At 39.0% G+C, this 21388-nt stretch overlaps 1 protein-coding gene across 1 annotated transcript in view; it reads left to right on the forward strand.

Moving 5' to 3' along the window:
• The window catches only part of lama5 (laminin, alpha 5), a 108134-nt gene that overhangs the window by 42000 nt on the left and 44746 nt on the right, over window positions 1-21388 (forward strand). Inside the window, 18 exon segments of the mRNA XM_038309294.1 lie at window positions 5864-5979; window positions 10096-10214; window positions 10294-10384; window positions 10470-10604; window positions 10686-10751; window positions 12235-12375; window positions 13281-13418; window positions 14278-14412; window positions 15190-15324; window positions 15411-15548; window positions 15786-15838; window positions 15922-16021; window positions 16113-16165; window positions 17186-17291; window positions 17390-17489; window positions 17634-17790; window positions 18754-18892; window positions 19844-19986. Coding sequence (XP_038165222.1) covers window positions 5864-5979; window positions 10096-10214; window positions 10294-10384; window positions 10470-10604; window positions 10686-10751; window positions 12235-12375; window positions 13281-13418; window positions 14278-14412; window positions 15190-15324; window positions 15411-15548; window positions 15786-15838; window positions 15922-16021; window positions 16113-16165; window positions 17186-17291; window positions 17390-17489; window positions 17634-17790; window positions 18754-18892; window positions 19844-19986 — 2065 coding nt within the window.

Genomic DNA, 21388 nt, shown 5'->3' on the forward strand with positions numbered 1-21388 from the left:
AATGGTGAAACGGAGGAAAACCGTTTGGTTAATATGGATTAATCAGAACTGACTTCAAACCATCCAGCTTTGGTCAATTAGATTTTTCTTTTTTAAGCTAAGATCCGACGCCAGTCTGAGTAATGATTGTCTTACATTTTATGCAGACTTTCCCCACAATGCATCTTCTTCCTACTTTTCCACCTTCTGTAATAATTCTGATGTCCCCTATTAAATAAAACTTCTGAAATATAATATAATATAATATGGCATAGAGAGTGTTAGTGTGGTAATGAAATAATTAGCTTACACTAATTGTAGTTTAGGTTTTATGGTTCAGAACATAAGGACTCAGTATTCAGGCAAGACATTGGGTTAACTCAAAAAGTGTTTGTTTAAAAAGCGAAGGATTGGTGTAGGGTGCAATCGGGAAAATCTGTAAAAGGAAACACAGGTTGGTGACCACAATAATCTTACTTTGGATAATTATGAACGCGTCACTAACCTTGTTTAACAGTTCAGCCCGTGTCCTGAGAATGAGGTAGGATCTAGCCGGTGAGCTAACAACAAGATGCTCAGAGTTTCCCCGATGTTGCAGCCCCACAGAACACAGAACAAGCAGGAGTCCAAAGCAGAGTCAGGCAAACCGTTCAGACGGAACAGACAGGCTCAGTGGTTGAGAGGCAGAACAGGTCAGGATCAAGACATCAGAAACACAAAGGAACACTTAAAAACAATCTCACCACTAGCACGAAAGAACAAGAATAATCTGGCTCTGAAGACTGGATGCAAGCAACTTAAATAGAGGCGGGAGCAGGTGGATCAGATGAGCAGTTATGAGAAACTTGGCAGAATTGGACAGATGAAAGAAGTGTGTAATTAAGCCAGGATATCACTGCCAAGATAATGATATTAGGTGCAGTTTTTTTTTTTTTCAAGAATAGGTATGGAAAAAATTGTGGTTAATCTCCCAAAGTTATCTAAAAGATCCAAGCAACCATTTGTCCCTTTATTAAAACCAACCAGGTATTTTTACTTCCTTCATTCATTAGTTTATTCTTTGAATCCTAAATCAAGTTTATATCAGATCCTCAAAAAACCACTTAAAGACACAAAGCAATCTGGGAAATTGAGCCTGGAGAAGTATGAAACTTTCAAAAGGAGAAGCTCAGCTGTTGGATGTAACTTTGTCACCTCACAGACCTCCAGTCAGCAGACTCACTGTCACCTTTTTCCACAAGTGCTTGATTTAGCATCATCAAACGAAGCCTGGGACTGATGTGAGTGCTGAGATTAAACAAAAACTCATGAGTCTGTATTCCTTCACTCTTACACAACCAGCGAACAAATCCTCAAAGTCCACATGCAGTCAGAAGGGATTTATTTGAATTATTATCCTGTGTTTCCATCAGTCAAACACCTGCCAGCTGTAAGAATCAATCTCCTGTTCTGTCTCCAGTCTGTTAAACATATGAATCGTGATGAAAAGAAAACCGAGCTGCAGTAGAGGTGTCCTCATGCCAGCCCTGTTACTCTAAATGTTTAAAATACTAGAATACCACTCCAGCTAGATCATTATGGCCCCTCTGCTAGCAGAAATAATTGTTTAAATTTCATTTAGAAAGCAGATGCATGACTTCAAGACTACTTTAAACACAGTTTGTTCCTCGGGCCAGATTTAATGTACTGTTTTCTAAAAGACAGGGGTGTCCAACTCCAGTCCTGGAGGGCTACCATCCTGCAACTTTAAGGCCTTGATTTTATTTTACAGTTTTCCTTTGCACTAACTACAAGCATATTTGGCTCCGGGGCCTCCTTGTTTTCATGGCCTTGAATGCTCTATTGTCCACAGTCCATTGTTGCGGGAAATTAATATGGGGAGGAGAATTGCTTACTTCTAGCTCGCATGCATGGATCTGCATCACTCCCCCTCTGTTAGGCCCCAAACCCAGTTTAAGCATGTTACTCCCACCTAATTGACGAGAGGGACAAAGTTAGTGTTAAACAGCAGTGATTTAGAAACTGTGAATATATTGCAAATCCATTTAACTGTTTTAACTAGGGGTGTAAGAATGCATCAATCTATATTGATATATTGATGAAATAATAAACAATTTGATTAGATTGATTAAAATTTTTTTTTGTTCTTGAATTTCTGTTAGTGGATATAGATATCAATGATTGTGTTACATTGGTATATGATATTACCGGTAAATCATGTTTGTCCAGATGATTAATTTCCTCTTAGTCCGAGAATCCATGGGTATCTCCATCCAGACTGAGCTTACTTTTGCTGATGTGAGGGATGTTTGAATCATTGATCGATTCGAAGAAGCAGAAGTGAAGAGATGCACTAATCCATAAAGTTTACAAATAAGAATATCAAAGAATACCATCTGAACACTTGTTTGCAAAACCTAAAAAGCTCCAACCTTACCTAAAAACAGAAATAATGTTGAGATTATGGAGCAGAGGGGTGTTTGTAAAACAGCCTGAATGAATGGAGCTCTGAAGAAAAACATGGGAACTCAATCAGAGTTTTGAAACACAATGCATGGACCTTTATCAGCTCAAACATGCCTGCAGAACTGCAGGTGTTACGGTCAGTTAACAGTTTAATAAAACAAAAACATTTTCAATTCAGCTGCATCCTGTTCAGGGCGGCAGGGGATTTTTTTTCAGCTGTCACTGCACATAAAACAGGAGATACTCTGTAGTGCCCAAAGGTATTTCCCTCCCCAAACAGTATATTTGAATTGAAGTATTATAACCCCTTAAATGACCGCAGGTTAATTCAGCCAGCAGGTTGGCAGCATGTAAACTGCTTTCACTAATATTTTGTAAATAATACAGGGAGACCAATATGTTCACTGGAAAATGTTTTTGGCCGATATGCATGAATTGTCCAATTCATTAACATATTTAGCAGCCATGCCTTGAATTCATGACACTTGCAGTGTCTAACGGCGTCCGTGCAAACAGACTTTCTGTACCGTGATTTGTAACTACATGAACAGCTCCAAGTGGAAAAACATGCCAAGTGAAAAACACCTCACACCAGCAAGGGTTTGGAAATGTAGACATCTTAGTGAGTTAGGGTATAAAAACCACCATTATCAACAGATTGTGGAGAAACTCTTGAAATGAAATGACTGTCGTAGTTTGCAGCTGTAAATGGCTGCGTTTCTACTTTCTTATGTAATTTGGTGTTGTCAGCTAGCTGTTTGGCTGAACTCCCCCCCCCCCCTGGAGCCGGTCAGAATTGGGAAAAAAGATGCACACTGTGTAAAAGCTGAGGACGCTGTGATAAGTCGCTCATTTTCTGTGCGGATTGTACATGCATCCAGCATGACTTAACTTTTAAGCGGATGTCAAAATAATCAGTAAAGGCATTCGTCCTCAAAAACTTGTATTAGTCAATCTAGTCATTTAAATTTCTTGCTACTATATTCCGCAATTTCCTATTAGTGGTGTTAAAACAAAGTATAAGTGATTGGAAACAACAACAATTCAGTCTAGGTTTGTTAGTTTGCAGGTAAATACAACTCTCTGATCTCGTAACGCTTCTAATACCAAGATATGTTTACTCTTCCAACTTTGTGGGACCAGCCTGGGGAAATTTATATTTCTGCTCCAGGCCTCAACCACATTAAACAGCTTTAAGATGAATTAGAGAGCAGATAGGATTCAACGCTTTCTCCCCCAGCACCATTGTCTGACCTCACAAACACTCTGTTAAAAGCAGGGTTTAAAATTCCCTGTAAAGACAGCTGTACAAAATGTTTAGCCACAAAAATCAGAGATCTTCGGTAACAGACAGCGGGCAGATATCATATTAACCTTTTAAAACCCACCGGGTCACCGGCGACCCAGTGGACCTTAAAGGAATACTACACCCAAAACATGATTAGCCTTCATTTTCTACTCACCCCCATGCTGAACAACACTCTGGAGTACTTTTTTGATATCTCAAATGCATCTGGAGATCTGGGAGGCTTCTTGCTGTCTGCTGACATTCAAATAATGGAGGTCTGTGGCGCCCGAGGCAGAAAGGTCCATAAAAGTCCACAAAAAACGTGTCAATATTCCTCCATACTGCTCGTCCAATGTATTCCAAGTGTCCTGAGTGGGTAGCATCCAGAATTTACTCGAAACGAAGTCATTTAGAATGTTTTTAGAGCATAAACAGTAGTGTATAGGATTTCCTGAAAGCGCGCACATGCGCGATCACGACGCTACGGAAGCCGGCAGACCAAACCAGCGCATTCAGCTCGGCAAAGAACTCATGCTCTTCCTCAACACTGAAGTCCTCAGACATTTTTCTTTCGTTGTTTCTTTCTTTGCACAGGTAAACAGCACATTTCTTCTTCTACGCTTGCATTATTGGCAGAGTAGACGCTGAATGCGCACTTTCATCTGGTTTGGTCTGCCGTCTTCCGTAGCGTCGTGATCGCGCATGTGCGCGCTTTCAGGAAATCCTATACACTACTGTTTATGCTCTAAAAACATTCTAAATGACTTAGTTTCGAGTAAATTCTGGATGCTACCCACTCAGGACACTTGGAATACATTGGACGAGCAGTATGGAGGAATATTGACACGTTTTTTGTGGACTTTTATGGACCTTTCTGTCTCGGGCACCATAGACCTCCATTATTTGAATGTCAGCAGACAGCAAGAAGCCTCCCAGATCTCCAGATGCATTTGAGATATCAAAAAAGTACTCCAGGGTGTTGTGCAGCATGGGGGTGAGTAGAAAATGAAGGCTAATCATGTTTTGGGTGTACTATTCCTTTAAGTGAGGGATGCATAAAATTCCCTTGGTAAAATGTTTACCAGCAGGTAGAGCCATTGCGCGCAGCTCTAAGCTGACACCAAAAGTTCCATACCCCACAGCTCTGGAACTGTTATAGCTAGAGGTCTGACATTTTCTGCATTTGTGGTTGACATGATGTACAACAAAAATAATACAATGAAACCTGCTTCTGCCCTCAAGAATGTCTTTACTACCGTTGTTCAAAAAAGGCCTATCATTTTCGAGAATAAAAAAACAACAACTTTGAGTCATGATTAAACTGATGCAGCTTGGTCTGTGTTCTACTCATCCAATTTTAATTTACATATTCATAACCTAAAGAGTGTTAGCTTTAAAATAATGTTCCTAAGTTGCTTTTCCATTTGGGTGTGCAAAATAGGAGAGGATTACCCAAAATGAGGTGAATGTTAAGAGGTTAAACCCTTTCAATAAAGAACTGAATCTCTCAGTTTTATCGGAAGAAGAGCAAATTTGTTTTGCTCTTCTTTTCAGTTACTAGTGTTCATTCACATCAGGTTTGTATATTTTACTGTACTGTTAATACAACTATATCTAGATCCCTCAGGTCAAAATAGCCAAGTTATTTTCCCTCATGTCAGTCTGGAATAAAAGTTCACAATTAAGTGATTAAAATCTAACTCTCCTCCTCTTTACTCTCATTACACTTTCCTCGTTCTCCCGTGATCGCTTTGTATTTTATGCAGGGTTAAGATGACTCAGACTAATAAAAAAAGCAAGGTGAAGTTTGTTTTTCTGTCTCGTTCCCTGCTGTGTTTGGGCCACACTCTGTGGGCAGTAAGTTCACTCACTAATCCAATTAGAAGCCGGGGTGAAGCGGTCAGCCTCTGTCCACCCAGGAGATGGGTTGCACTCCTCTTTGTTGAGAGGATCTTTTTTTACTGTTTAACCTCTACTGTGTTACAGTATGGGAGAAGTTGCAGCATCAGTAACCTGTTTTTACATTAATGTTAGAGAATAAACTTTAGCGGGACACTAACAGAAAAGCTGGAAACTGAATCTGAGCTAAACTGCTTTTTCTCTCCTCTTTTTGTTTTTATTGTTTCACAGGTTGCTGTGTGACTGTAAGCACAACACCTGCGGCGTTTTTTGTGACCAATGCTGCCCCGGGTACAACCAGTTACCGTGGAAACCTGCGACGACCTACAGCGCTAATGAATGCGAACGTGAGTGGGGCCCAACACAGCACACACACACAGAGAGAGAGAAGGTGTGCTCACTGAAGCCTGCACAGGAATGTGTTTCATGTGTTGGTTCAACAGAATCAGTTGGCTTTAATTTAATGAAGCTCAGCAGAAACAGAGGCTGGACTTTCTCACATGAACATTTTTATGGTGAGGATAGGAACGTTTTCAGGCCTTCTAGTTCAGTTTGCATATACTTTCGCTGTGCATCAGTATAGAAAACCTATAATTCTTTCCTATGCGTAATAAAAGGTGCTGGTCCACTCTTATATTTACGGTCATGACATCTTGCCTTATTACTTACATAAGATATGACAAACAACGGTTTTTCAAAAAAATTACATAAGTAAAGAAGAAGTAATAAAACTTAAGAAGCCTTCAGTTAGGATTTAAGATCATAAAGTCATTGATAACACAGCCAAAAAATGTTTTTGTTTGTTTTGTTTTTGATGAACTGGAGCAAATCAAACGAAGCATGGTGGTGGAGGGGTGATGATGTGGGCTATTTTTTCAACTAAGGAACCTGGAATGCTTGGCCCTCATTAATATTTAAGTGTCTGAAGATATAAATTCCAAAATCGATCAGAGGGATGTGTTTTGTGTATCAGCTAAAGCCTGGTCCAAACAGGAACATAACTATAAATCGAAATGTGCAGAAATAGATTCTAAAGTATTTGTGTGTTAGTTAGCTACTGCATGACAGTTTGAAAGCATGCTCTTTTTGATTTGATTTTTGATTTTATCGTATCTTACCAGCTGAGTAAAGCCAGGTGGCTTTTTCCTACCTGATAGTTTTCTTTAACCTTTAGTCATTTTAATTCATACTCATCTGGAACAGGCTTTATTCTTTAAAATATTCATTTTTATAAATTAACTAAGTATAATAAGATCCAATAAGTTGACTTGTTGAACTTTTTTACACTTTGCTAGATGAAAGCTTAGGTCCCAGCCTAAAGTTTTCTCCTGTTTCATTTTGATTGGTATGAATTGGTGTTTTTAAGCTCATAATGGAAATAACAATGGCCAAAGGTTCACTAAATGTCTAGTTTAGTTTAGTTTTTCACTAATTCATTGTTCTGCTTTAGAGTGAGTGAAAAATATAAATGTTTCCGACTTAGAGTAAAGGCATCGCTGTGGAGCTGCAGGAAAGATGCAGGATAAGCAGTTCATTGAGACGGGACCTCTCAGACACCGAGTCAGATAAGAACAAAGTACTATCAGAAGCGGTAGTTCGTCTGGTCCTCAGGCATTCGTGTGTGTCTGTGTTTTAACTGAGATCATAAGAAGCTGAAATTTCTGTGCTTTCATTTAACTTTTTAGGTTTAAGTCTGGGTTATCTACATTATTTACCCTGAATACATTTAGAGATGGATACAATAAATAAAATATTGTCAGTCTAAAGAAATGCTGGTTGATGATCAAAGCTGAAACCAAGCAAATTATTCGCTGTTCTACAGAAGAACCATCTGTCATTAAGACACCTTTGAGAACCCATCGTCCCGCTCCATGGAACATGAACATTTTAGATACTTCCTGTTTTTTCCCTTTTAACTGGATCAGATTGGTCCGATGAATACTTTGTAAAGAACTCTTTAAAGGCCCTTAAGTGTTATCAGAAGAAAGATGTTCCACCAGCCTGTGATTAGACATGAAATTAGCCTTTTATGATGGATGAAAAAAGCCCAACCTGGTTTTCATGCAGTCAGACAGTCTGTGTGGTTCTGTTAATCACAGCTGAACTTCTTCTTGGACTAAATGCTGGATCCTAAACAGTGTCTGATCCCCCATCCTCTATTAAAACCGCCGTTCTGAGGAAATGAGTAGCAGAGCAGCAGCTTTAAACGTCATTGATGAGAAAACCCAGAATTTAAGTTGCAACCGATTTACAATTGCCATTTTACTTATTAATTTTATCTTTTGGATCTTTTTCCCTTTCCTTGCTTCTTTTATTCCTGTTCAGCTTTTTGTCTTTTGGCTAAAAGCCATTTTCATGTCTGTGTTAAATATTAATGTTTTACCACCAATTGATATAAGTTTGAACAAATGTTCATGTTAGACTTTACACATATACATCTTTACTGAATAATGTTTTCAGTATGGATCAGTGGTTGTTCAGTCAGATAAATTCACTGACTGCTGATTTACTGCTTTCCCAGCAACAGATGACCCACAATGAATATAAAGCAGACAGATACAGTATGGAGAAAGTTTGCAGGATGACTGCTGCCACAGCCAACTTTCCTTTTTTATGGCAAGCCAATATTATCTCCTCTGGTTTCCCACTTTTTTTGTCACATCTTTCATCTTGATTTTTAACTGTAATAATAAGCCAATTAACCTAATTAACCTGCTGATAAAAACAAATAAAAATACAGAATTCAAAAGCCTAGAAAGATTTCCACCTGAAAATGAGCCTCGCCTTTCCAGACGTTTTCCTAAAATACTTTGAAAATAGAATTTGAACTCATATCAGATTGATGAGCAACAACAGTTGATTCTGTGAGATTACTTCTGATGTCTGATTGCTCTCAGGGTTATATGTCTAAACACGTATTCCTCAGTTTCCAAAGACTCCAGTGACGTATAATTATTTTATTCTGCAATCTTTACCCGCCCTCATTATGCCACAGCAATAAGTGTTATGCTGTATTTTCTTTTCTTATCCTTTATTCATGTGAAACACTAAAATTCTCTTGTTACTGGATTAAGGTAGAACATGTAATTTGCCTTGAAATATTAGGGAACTTACTTTACAAACAGACCCTGATGAGGGCCACCAGCAGGAACCTGATGCTCTGTTTTCAGCTCAACTTTTTAAATGTTTCTAGAATCTTCAGCTCACCAGAAAAGCACAACACGTCCTTTTACTCCTGTATAATACATTCCTCCCTTAAAACTCTAGTAGTTATATTCTATCAGGTATCTGGAAACTTTTTTAATTCTTCTTATAGTTTATTAATGACTAATTGGGTAATCACTGAATAAAGAGCTATGGTTGAAGTTGTAGGGAATTCATATTTAAATGTAAAATCATTCTGGCTTAAACATGTTTATACATGTAATCTTTATCAGACCATATTGTCCCAAAATCCTGTCTGAAAATAATTTTTTTCACCCGTTATTTTATGCAGGCCAGTTAATTATACATCAGCCTGAACACCTAAATTCGGCCAATCATATATCAATGATCATCTGTCAATCAAATTTTTTCGGTCATAGCATCTTGATTAATATGTTGCAGCTAATATACGCAACGGTTGAAATAAGAAATAGGAATCATAATTTCCTTTCCCATCTAGTTTCGTCCCAGTGTTCACGGGGATGGATGTCTGTGTCTTCGGCAGGCGTAGAGCTAATAGAACCGGTAGCGTTGCGAGGCAAGGGCTCAAACATGTACGGCTGTAAGCCTTCTACACCCAACCAAGCTTCTGCCACCCTGTCATCCTCTTCCACGACAACTTCGTTCCCGCTTTCCTTCTTTAAATAAAAAAATGTATGACAGAGTAGACTCATCCTCAACCTCCGACACTAAACTCCCCTCCTCTTGCATGTTTCCACTGTCCATAGCGTTCCTTGACAGTGTCGTTTCTAAATCATTAATTTAGTGCTACTTGGTTGCAATGGATTTTCCCATTGGGAACCTACTAGCACGAAGTTGCTAACTGGTTAACAAGATGCTTCTGACAAACCGGCTACAACCAAACTTGCTTGCAAACCTTCCGCCACAACAATCCCGCCCCCTTGATAACCGACCAATCACATTCACTTTATTCACTCCTGTAAAGTCGTGCACCATTTCGGAGACCTCGAAAATGCAACAGTTTGAACAGCCGCTTCCCTATTACTTTAAAAGACTAGGACAAGGGGGGCAGGTGAATCCTACGCTATGCAGCACACAGAGAAAACTCCTTAAAGAGCAGCTCAGGCCTTCATGTGTCCTATTTTATTGGTTTATGGGTTATTTTAGGTATAAAACAAACTCTTTCCCCAAACCTCTGGATGTTTGGATATAATAAATATACATTATGTATCTTCATATCACTCTGTATTTTCCTAGTTTTGTTGCTATATTAAAGATGTTTTTTTTGGTCCTTTCAGCCTGTAACTGTCACCGTCACTCTTTCGACTGTTACTACGATCCTGAGGTGGACCGAAGGAGAGCCAGTCTGGACATCCATGGACACCACAGAGGAGGAGGCGTCTGCCTCAACTGCCAGGTACTTTAGACTCCTGAAACAAAGGATGTTAGTGTTGGAGCTTTAAAGGTGTAAAACTGTCACAAACTGTCTTTCACAGCATCACACCACCGGAGTCAACTGTGAGCGTTGCATCCCCACCTACTACAGGTCACCGGACCATCCCATCGACTCCCCTCTGGCCTGTCTGCGTGAGTATCTGTTGTCCGTCAGTTTTCCTCTAACGCTTCATCCTCAATGCCTCCTCTTCATCTTTCCCCTTTTATCCGCCTGCAGCCTGTAACTGTCAGTCAGAGTTCACAGACGGTACGTGTGAGGATCTGACCGGACGTTGCTTCTGCAAACCGAAATACACTGGAGAGAACTGCGACGCCTGTGCCAGTGGCTTTATTAACTTCCCTGAGTGTTACCGTGAGTTGGAACATTTTTAGATGCTGTGTTTAAAACAGACTTCCGTAGTTAAACAGGAACGTTTGTCTTTCTGTCTGCCAGCCATCTCCACCGATCCCACTAACAATGAGAACAACGGTGAAGCCAAACCAGCTGGAGAGATCATCAGTAGGTTTCTTCTCTTGATTCCAACAGTGATATGATCAGAAACTGGTTTTAATTCTTATACTTATACAGAAATGTATACAAAACCAAGTTTTCCCCATCGCTAACAAGTTTACACATTTATTGTGCATTCAATGGAGCTCCATTCAGCCTTTCATAAACATCTTTCTACTGCTCATATATGTACAAACAAAGAGGACAGAGATGTTTCAGCCTTTTAAAGCGGATGAAGTGTTTTTATAAGATTAGCAAACAATTTTTATGTCAGATAAAGATTAGTTTTTAAGAGATGATTAAAGTGTGAAATTAACTTTAATGAATCCCTATTGTGGAAAGCCTAATTGGATCACTAACGACCTGTCCTAATGAGAAATCCTTAATAGAACCCATCTGGCAACATGAAAACGGCTAACAACATGTAAAAGAGCAACATGCCCTCATAATAAACAACAGATAATAAAGAAAGCAACATAGCTTTTGAACTGTGTGTAGAACTATCATTAACAAATGGAGTAACTGTGGAACAGACGAGAACAGTCTCCGAAGGGGCCACCCTACCAATACTCCAGGAGAGCATCAGGCGTTTGTGTAAAAACCCAGAAATGCTAAAGCTGATCTGGGTTTGGTTTGCTGCTTGAAGACTTAGATGAATTCCTCTTTATGACAAAACCAGGAATTTTGCTCTCTACTAGAAAATCTTAAATAAAATAAAAAAGCCTCCCACTTAATAATGGCACAACTTCAACTACAGATGTTTAAGATTTGTGAGTGAACTAGTCAAAGTCCCGATCTTAATCCAATTACAAGTTGTGTGTTTCTCTACTTTCACTGAGATACAAAAGTTACTGTTTACATTTGCAGTCTACTTGTTTTGGGGGGTGGGAACCTTTGATTCTTTTAAAAATGTAATCATTATTTGAAAAGTTTTTTGGTGTTAAGTCTGGTTAACAAGCTTAAAACCTTTAAGTGTGAAACCAAGGCAGCGACAAAAGGAACTATAGAGGCAAATACTTCTAACAACACTATAGTGGGTGTGTTTAGATGGATTTAATTAGAGAAATGCACAGAGAGGATTGCAAAGTATCTTTTTATTGAAACCTGAAACAAAGAAAGAATGAGTGTCTGACTGTGTTTTGGGAACACTAACAAATGTCTGACCTTGACTCCAGAGGTATTCATGGTTAAATGCTACCGTATCTCGCTCTCAGTTGCTCAGTTGTGATGCTTTTGTTTTACTCAGATGTGTGAGGGAGTTATGGGAAAGCTCTGCTGTGAACTGAATGTAGCTCAAAGTTGATAAGCTGGTCCAAAAACACTGATCATTCTAGCTAGACCACCTGTCCTCTGATGGTTGTTTGTGCCACATTCCAACAACATCCAACATTTATTCTTTAAATGTCTTTTTTTAACTATTGTTTGTATTAAACACGTAGGTACATAATTGATATATTTGAAAAGAACAAATATGATGGTATTTTCTTTGCAGACTGTGAGTGCAGCGCTGCAGGTACTGTAGATAACTCCTGCAGGACGGACCCTCGAACTCAAACCTGCATCTGTAAACCCGGGTTCACTGGGGACCACTGTGACACCTGCGCCCCTGGTTTCTACGGCCTTAACTGCCAGGGTGAGACATGAGCGTTAGCAGCTCATTTTACTAAAAAATTTTTTTTAAGGAGGCATCAGACCTTCATTTCTTTCCTTCAATTCCTTCCTTCCTTCCTTCCTTCCTTCCTTCCTTCCTTACTTACTTACTTACTTACTTACTTACTTACTTGCTTACTTACTTATTTCCTTTCTTAGACACAGCAGTTTTCTATATGCTTTAAGTTTAACGTTAACTGCTCATTTTCTTAAACATTTTTATAAGGAGGCATTAGACCTTCATTTCTTTCCTTCAATTCCTTCCTTCCTTCCTTCCTTCCTTCCTTCCTTCCTTCCTTCCTTCCTTCCTTCCTTCCTTACTTACTTACTTACTTACTTACTTCCTTTCTTAGTCACAGCAGTTTTCTATATGCTTTAAGTTTAACGTTAACTGCTCATTTTCCTAAACATTATTTTTAAGGAGGCATCAGACTGAAGGATAAAAAAAGAGTAGCCAATTTTTTTTTTGTGTTTATTTCAAGACCTTATTCACTTTCTAAGTTCTAAAAGGAACTTCCTTCCTTCCTTCCTTCCTTCCTTCCTTCCTTCCTTCCTTCCTTCCTTCCTTCCTTCCTTCCTTCCTTCCTTCCTTCCTTCCTTCCTTCCTTCCTTCCTTCCTTCCTTCCTTCCTTCCTTCCTTCCCAGCTGTTTTCTATACAGTTAAAGACTTTTGGGTGAAAGAATGTTTTTAGAAATAAGACGTGGAATACCATGTTGGATGTACTAATCAGGTGCCTAAGGTCTTATTTTATAAAACCAGTTAAAACTATGCTCCTAGTCTCACATAAAAACTATAATAATTGTTCTATGATGATCATGTAGTGCTTTAGAACCATAGAAACTCTGTTCCTGTCTGCCGTCACACTGGGATTTTTTTCCCCCTACCAGCCTGTCAGTGTTCGGGTCCGGGATGCCAAGACGGGTCATGTGACTTGGTGACTGGTCATGGAGTGTGTCGGAGTGGTTTCCAGGGTTACCAATGTGATCAGTGTGCGCCTGGTTACTTCAACTACCCCCTCTGCCAATGTGAGTCACCTCCTCCACCTGGAGACTTTTGGTTTTTATGTCTGGATCTTGTTGAAAAAAAATCTACATATTTGGTTAAGAAAAAATCTGAATAAATCAATAATTCAGTTCTTAGTTTATTATTTTTTGTGGAATTCACACTAAAACAAACAACCTTGGCTAACTTAAATAAATTAATAACTCACTCTAGAAATGTATTAACTGGCCGGATCCAGTACCCGTGGTTTGACCCAGATATGATTTGATACTCATGCAGACAGATCCTAGATTTTAATGTCTAGACCATTTATTATAGGACAGACTAAATGATCGTAAGCCAAGCTTGATGTTCCAGGCAGTTTGTGGAGCATCCATCAGAGGTATCTTTACCTCCTAATTACAGAATACATCCACTAGAACTCATGTAAACCCAGAGTGTGACCCCTGTCAAACTGTATAAGTTTCTGGTTGAACTTCAAAGACTTTGCCTGACGGATGGAATTGCTCCAATCACAATCTCCTTTCCTTTCCACACTAGACAACAGATGCATGCAAATCAAATACTGTTCATGTCCGCCCCCCCCCTTCTGCATGTGGATCGAATTATTTCCTTTCAAACTGCTCCTTCTGGATGTTGATCATGCTGTTCAACTGTATATAAGTGGGTGTATTTTGACTTGATTGAACAGTAGTTGTTCTTTTACCACCTGCTCAGATGTCAGGCTGGTTGACCTAATGGAGATCACACCGAGCCTGATGTCATGAAAAGGAATGTTAGGTGTTTATTTATTGAGTTTTAAGTGTAGTTTTTAGGTTGGGTTTCTAATAAATATATTAAAGATAGTTTAGGAATGCTATGATGTCTGTCCTCTTTCTGCAGTCTGCGGCTGCAGCATAGACGGCTCTCTTCCTGAGCGCTGCGATGACTCCGGCCGCTGTCTCTGTAAACCAGAGTTTCAGGGTCCTCGCTGTGAGCAGTGCAGCTCTGGATTCCACTCCTTCCCTAACTGTCAAGGTAATCAATCACAGAGCAGATCTAATGCAGGGATCATGGATCACTTTATGTGACTGATGCACATGGAAGCAATTTGTTTTGGGTTAGATTTTATGAAGTGGCACATTTCTTTATAAAATCTGTTCTTTTTTTTTGTTAGGCTCAGGAATTTGCACGTGGGGAAAAAAATAGATGGGAAAAAGTATAAGAAAGGAATAAGGGAAAATATGAGACAGGTTTAGTTCAAGGGTCACAGAAACGTATCAGTTCAATATTTCAAGTTATCAAACAATATGTTAAAATGGTAAAACCATTGCATTATACATATATTAGGGTCCAAAATGTACTTTACGTTATTCAAAATAAAAAAAATTTTTGGCTAGCTTAGATTTAACATATGCAATATGATTTATTTTGCATAATGGCTTTTTATATGTATTTTCAAAATGCATTCTCCTTCATATTTGATGAAACATTCAAGTCTAACCCAGTTCATTTCATATTGTAAAGCGTAGTTTATAGAGTTCTTTCCAGAACTATTTTAAATGTTATTATGTAAGCATTGTCTTGTTAAAACAACCAATTAGATCCAATTTCTTATGCATAAAATAAGTGCTTTTATTTGACATAACTAAATAAGAATATGTTAAGGAATCTTTTGCCAATTTGTTTGATATTAAATTGTGCCAATTTTTTTTATCTCCCAAGTAAAATGTTATGAAATGGAAGAATATAAAAGCATTCAGTAAAACATTTGCTGTATATTAACTCTTTGAATATTTTGCGGTATTTTCCCAGAGTGCTCCTGTGATCCCCGCACCTCATTAGAGAGCCGCTGTTCCGCCTCCGGTGCCTGCCACTGCCGACCCAACTACAGCGCGGTGTCATGTGACCAGTGCTCCCACGGTTACTATGGCTACCCGAGCTGCACGCGTAAGTCAGGACTTAAAGTTTGTTGTTTAAGAAGCAAATGTAAAGGTGACTGTTAACCGCTCTGCCTCTCCTGGTTTCGTCTCCAGCCTGCCAGTGTTCCCCGCTGGGGTCACGCTACACAAGCTGCGACCAGATGACCGGCCAGTGCGTTTGTCTGCCCGGCGTGGTGGGACTGAGGTGTGACAGCTGTGAGCACGGCTCATACGGCTTCCCCAGCTGTCAAGGTAATAAAACAAACAGTCGGTGCCTCCTATTTTGCTCCTAATGATGCAACAAACACACTAAAGCTAGAGATTGCAATATTGCACTAAATGTTAAACAACTGCTTTGAATATGCTTTAATTAATCTGTTTGGGTCACTTTATATGATTGGAGGCCTTAAATTGCAGCCTAATGATAAATATTGAGACTTTAGATCGTGTAACCTGAGTGATGGCCTCTGTTTCTCTCTGACATGAAAGCTGGTACGTGTCACCCAGCTGGATCCGTCCAGTATGTCGTCCTGCCACCTGTTGTAAGTCTAGTTTGCTCTTATTTTTCTAAACTTTTAGTGTTTTTTGAATGAATTCATTAGATGGAGCTTTTTCCTGCACGCAGGGTCAGTGTGAGTGTCGTCGTCATGTCGAGGGCCCAGCTTGTGACAAATGCAAACCTCTGTACTGGAACCTCTCCCCGGACGTGCCTGATGGATGCTCCAGTAGGACATGCTACATGACACTCAAGGATTTTTCATTTCTATGAAGGCAGTCAGTAGAACAGACCTCTGTCTTCCTGGTTTTATCATGCAGGCTGTGAGTGTAACACTGCAGGGACCCTGAGTGCTGTTGCTGAGTGTGCACAGGTGAAATAAACATTTCCTCTCTCAAAAAATAGTACATCTGCAAAGTGTTACCTGTGACTTGATTTTGGCAGATTTCATAACCAATCTTTAGAAAGCTTATTTATCAAACATATGTTTAATTTTCAAGAGTTATGTGTCTTTAAAAGACAGGAAAGTGAACAAACTGAAGGCTTATTTCTGAGAATTTTAGTCATGTTGAAGTTTTGACATCTAGCCCCTTGAACCCTACGGACCCACCGGCGGGTCCAGCTGCTATGTGACCTCGTAATTTTACCAAACCCCCAGTATTGATGTAAAAAACATATTTGTCACAGTTTGGTGACATTTATGGATAAATGTGCCAAAATGGCCTCTCCGCCTAAGAAATTTCTCACTAATACCATTCTAAAATAAATATGATTCATCTGATTGAGTCCAAATTTGGTATATTTTTACACAACATTTAGATTTGAAAGTCTGTACTACTTTTTTGTGCTATAAATAATATTTTGGTAGTGTTTTGCAATGTTTATTTCAAAGAAAATTTTGGCGAGGTTCAAAAAATGCAAAATATTTTGTATTTTGTCCCTAATATTTCAGGCAGGGTCAAAGCTGCAATGGTGCTGACACCAGAAAACCATTCTATGACATCTTACCTTTACAGACGTACCAAAAGTTTCTTCTTAAATCTAATAGCTTTGAGGCTATAAGTTATTTACTTTTGTGTGTTTTTGTCAGGCAGAAATTTATTTATACCCCCTTAGGGTGTAAGAGGCTAGTTGCTGCCAATAAGATCAAAGCACTGAAATAACACCCACAGTAAATCAAATGCCCTCTCGAAGATGTCAGATCAGTTTTGTTCTTTTATTTTTAACCTTATGCATTTTTAAGCTAGAACTTTCCTGATCAGATTTATCCAACATGTGGTTATTCTATTTTGCAGATTTTTATGTTTTTGTTCTCTTTTCTGCAGTTGAAGTAGATTGTATTGTAATATTTACTGTAGCTAATGGTTATTTTTTATTTGTATGTGTCTGACAGGAGACTGGTGACTGTCACTGCAAGCCCAACGTCTGCAGTGGAACCTGCTCTACTTGCAAAGAGGGCTACTACAACCTGCAGGATCACAATTACTTTGGCTGCCAGGGTGAGTTTTCTTTAGCTAAACCCGTTAAAAACATCAAGGTTTAGCTTTTTATATGTTAGCTGATGGTTAACTAATAAATGTGTTTTGTGTTTTTTTAGGTTGCCAGTGTGACATTGGGGGCTCCATCGGTCAGTTTTGTAGCCAGCAAAGTGGTCAGTGTGACTGTCGGCCCAACATTGAGGGGTCAAGGTGTAACCTGTGAGTCTAACCAACCTTCTTCAGCGGTTCAAATAGATTACTTTATTCCGTCAGGAGGATCTTTTTAGCAGCCTGTTTCCAATGGATTAGGTTTCTTTACAACATCTACAGGTTTTTGTTGGATAAATGCTTGTTTGGTTGCAGACCTCGTCCAGATCATTACTTTCCAGACCTCCATCATCTGAAGTTTGAGATTGAGGAGGGAACCATGATGGATGGTCGACCCGTCAGATTTGGTTACAACCTGCTGGAGTTCCCAGACTTCAGCTGGAGAGGTTATGCCCAGATGTCCACCATTCAGGTAGGTTTGACCTTCGACCTCTGATGTTGATATATATTCCTTGATAATACTGAATTTTGTTATGTATGATGTTATATATGTCTTCTCATGAAGTTGTTTTTTTATGATAAATGTTCATTATTTTAAAATGTAACTGTTAAGTATTACAGTGTGCTTTTATGAAAAGATATTTAGCTGACTGTGGCCCCTTCTTGTTGTTTTCTTATACAAAAAAGATCAGCTAAAATTGGATGTTTCTCTTTGGTAGAATAACCTTTCAGCATATACAGAGCAGCGTTTAACCCATTGATGCTTGAATTTATATATATATATGTTTGTTTGTGTATATATATATAAATATGGCTTTAAATAGTTGCGAAATTTAAATGTTGCAACTTTCTATGTATGTATAAAATAAATAAAAAATTTAGGTATATTACAAATTTGTAGCAACATGTAACAAAAACTGTTAGGGACCAATTGTAATGGGATCAAGAACTTGCCAAAGTTTTCTAGCCCCACACTGAAAAACTTGCACTGGGAGAATGCAAATGCTATCTTGATTGTGTACGTAGTATGAAGAGGTAATGGCATTCAAGAGGTTAAACATATTTTATCTTTTAGTTTAATAAAGGTAGTTTTCCACTTTTTTCATTAACTATGATTGTGGATACCTTTAAGAAATTCTGGAGACAGACTAAAGTTGTGCTTGAAAGTGTGTCTTCAAAGAGAAATGTTCTGATTTAAATGACAGCATAAGAGAACCTCCTTTAGAGGTTTGCTGCTTCCCTTTCAGTCTTAATGGTGGTTCTGTTTAACTGGTGACTTCCCTCATCTTCCTTCTCCTTGAATGATTCATCTCCTTCCATCTTAGTGTTCCTTTCTCTGCTCTTCTGATCTGTGGGGTCTTCTAACCTGTGGCTCCTGTGTTTCTCTGACTCGTCCCCTCTGCTCCTCCTGCCTTGCTCGCTGCTCCCTCTGTAGTCCAACGTGCTGGTGTCGGTGTTTGTCACTTCTCCGGATCTGTTCCGTGTGGTGCTGCGCTACAGCAACTGGGGCGGTTCGGCTGTTCGGGGCAGGGTGTCGATCATAGAAGACGGCTGGAATCATTTCTGTGGTAACTGTAAGTGCTAGGAGATGGTAAACCTACTTTTCTATCTTTTCTTCACCTCTCAGCATCTTTGGAAAAAGGACTAAACCTCTCCTCTTCCTGTTTGGAGTCTTTTAAGGAATTCTATGCTTTACTTCAGTTGTAAATTATATTTCAACGTAGCGTGAATTTTGACTCCACTTAGAGATTTGATGACTTGGCTTAACTATATTTTTAAAAAAATAGACTCGACTTTGACTCAACCCGACTTCAGACTTATCTAAGACGTTGCTAGAATCACTTGATCCCACCTCCTGATAGCCTATACCTTTAAAGTTAATACTAAACATGGATAAAATTTATGTTTTTTATTTAATTTCACAAAACACACTAAATAAATTTGGTTATTTCGGTGTCGGGGTGAAAAATGGTGAGTAATGGCGTCGCTCCAGTCTGGAAACTATCCTCGTCTTCATCATCCATCGTTCCTGTAAGAAGCGATGGATGTGTTTGCAGTGGTGGCAGGCTGGCAAACACGTCTTGGTGGTGGCTTCTCTTTCACTCTAAAAGCTCCATTGATTTTCCTCTTGAGGGCCACAGATCAGTAGAGACATCCAAGGTTTATCGTTAATGCTTACGCATTTCTTTCTCACCTTGGACCCGGTCCTTGTAGACTGCAGTCAAGCTCCAGGTTTTTGTGAGCGAGGCAGACGTCTATCTGACTCGATTTATCCTCAGATATGTCAATTCTGAGGGGGACACCTCCAACGGTAAAATAACAGCCTTTCAGGCCAACCGCAGAGGTATGTCTCCACCACTAACCAGACATTGTCACCGCTGATGCTACTTGATGTTTGCTTGAGTTGTCTTTGACAATCGTTAAATTATTATTTTTTTCTCTTTCTGTTTTGACTTTACCTTTCTGCTGTGTATCTGACTCAGACTGAGTTCTTGTGTGTGATGCAGGATTGTTTGTGTTTTAAGGTTCAGAACAGTCCAAACAAATCGTCTTTGCACCCAGTGTGCAGCCGACCTTCGTCAATGTCCCCCAGAACAACTATGTGGAGCCTTTCGTCCTGAACCCAGGAACCTGGACCGTAATAATAGAGGCTGAGGGGATCTTGCTAGTAAGATATACTTAACATCACACATGTAGTGGTTAGCATACATGCAAATCAGCCTTACTGAGCACAAAACGGTGGAGGGCACCTTTTTTAAAACAAGATGATAAATTAATGATTCCCTATAAGTTATAAAATCCTTATTCCTATCAGTAAGCCTTTATTATATCATATACAATTTTCCAGGCATAATGAATCATTATAAGAAATAGTTGCATTCATAGTTATAATGCTGAACTCTAATTAATGCTAAGCCGAAAAGCGGACAGTGTTATCGGGGAGCCGGCTCTTATGCTGTAACTTCCTTTAAAGCTGCAGCATGTAAGGTTTACTGCCATCTAGTGGTGAATTAAGTAAATTACAAATGAATGAGAAGTACGCTCTGTCGCCTTGCCATTAAGCATTTCGTAAGATTGGAAGGCGCAAAGTGTCATAATGCGACAATGTCCACATCCTGCGTCAGATGCGTCACACCAGTGGATGAGTTACAGAACGATTCATAATTTGTTTTTTTTATTGATGCCAATACATTAAAAGCTGAGATTTTCTCTCGTTTTATATGAATTTATTTCAGCTGATTTCTCCGTGGGCGATTAGATGTGTCCTTTAGATGTAAATATTATCTGAGAGGTTTCTGCATCGGATTGCTTCCCATTCTTGTAATTAAATCACTGAGAAACCTGTTTTAGTTTAGGTCTATTATCTATCTATTATATAGATACAAATACAAATAAGCTAGAATAAATAAACACATTGAACATCTACCAGAACATCCAGCTGAAAGAAGTGTACAGTCGCCTGCTGGTCTGACGTCTGTGAGAAATAACATCAACTGATAGCAGTTTAAATGAGGCAAACAAGTAAAGTAGCCCAGTTTCTAACATAATTCCAATTTAACTGCAATGTTTTATTGAATCAGCTCACCTGTTCAGGAGAAAACCTTCAACATCTACATCGGCTTTCAACTCCACTCCCTCATGAATTATCTCCACCTGGGTTAAGCTTCTCCAATATAGACTTGTTTTTCTAGGGGTTATTATTTCTTTTTCGTTTCTCTGTTACTTTCATCCCTTAGTGCAAATAGTTTGGATGGTTGTCCATTTTAATAGAAAAGTAGAATGATCTACGGTCGACTTTCCTGGTTTTATACTCCCCCTTACCAATAACAGCTGTTCATATACAGGTGAAACTGAAAGTTTACTGTCTGAAAAGCTGTACCAGTGTATACAAAATGACAATAAAAGTTCTCTAAGTCTAAGAAACATGTAAGGCTAACAATTGTATCTCCTTACGGCAACTGCAATCAAAGATGGCAACTCAACATGGATGCACCTTAACCTATGATTTTGTAAATAACTCTAAGCTATGGGGACATTTAAATGTTAATGGGATTGTTGTTAGACATTGG

This window comes from Cyprinodon tularosa, unplaced genomic scaffold, assembly GCF_016077235.1.
Source record: "Cyprinodon tularosa strain WSP-4 unplaced genomic scaffold, ASM1607723v1 ctg66, whole genome shotgun sequence".
Lineage (NCBI taxonomy): Eukaryota > Metazoa > Chordata > Actinopteri > Cyprinodontiformes > Cyprinodontidae > Cyprinodon > Cyprinodon tularosa.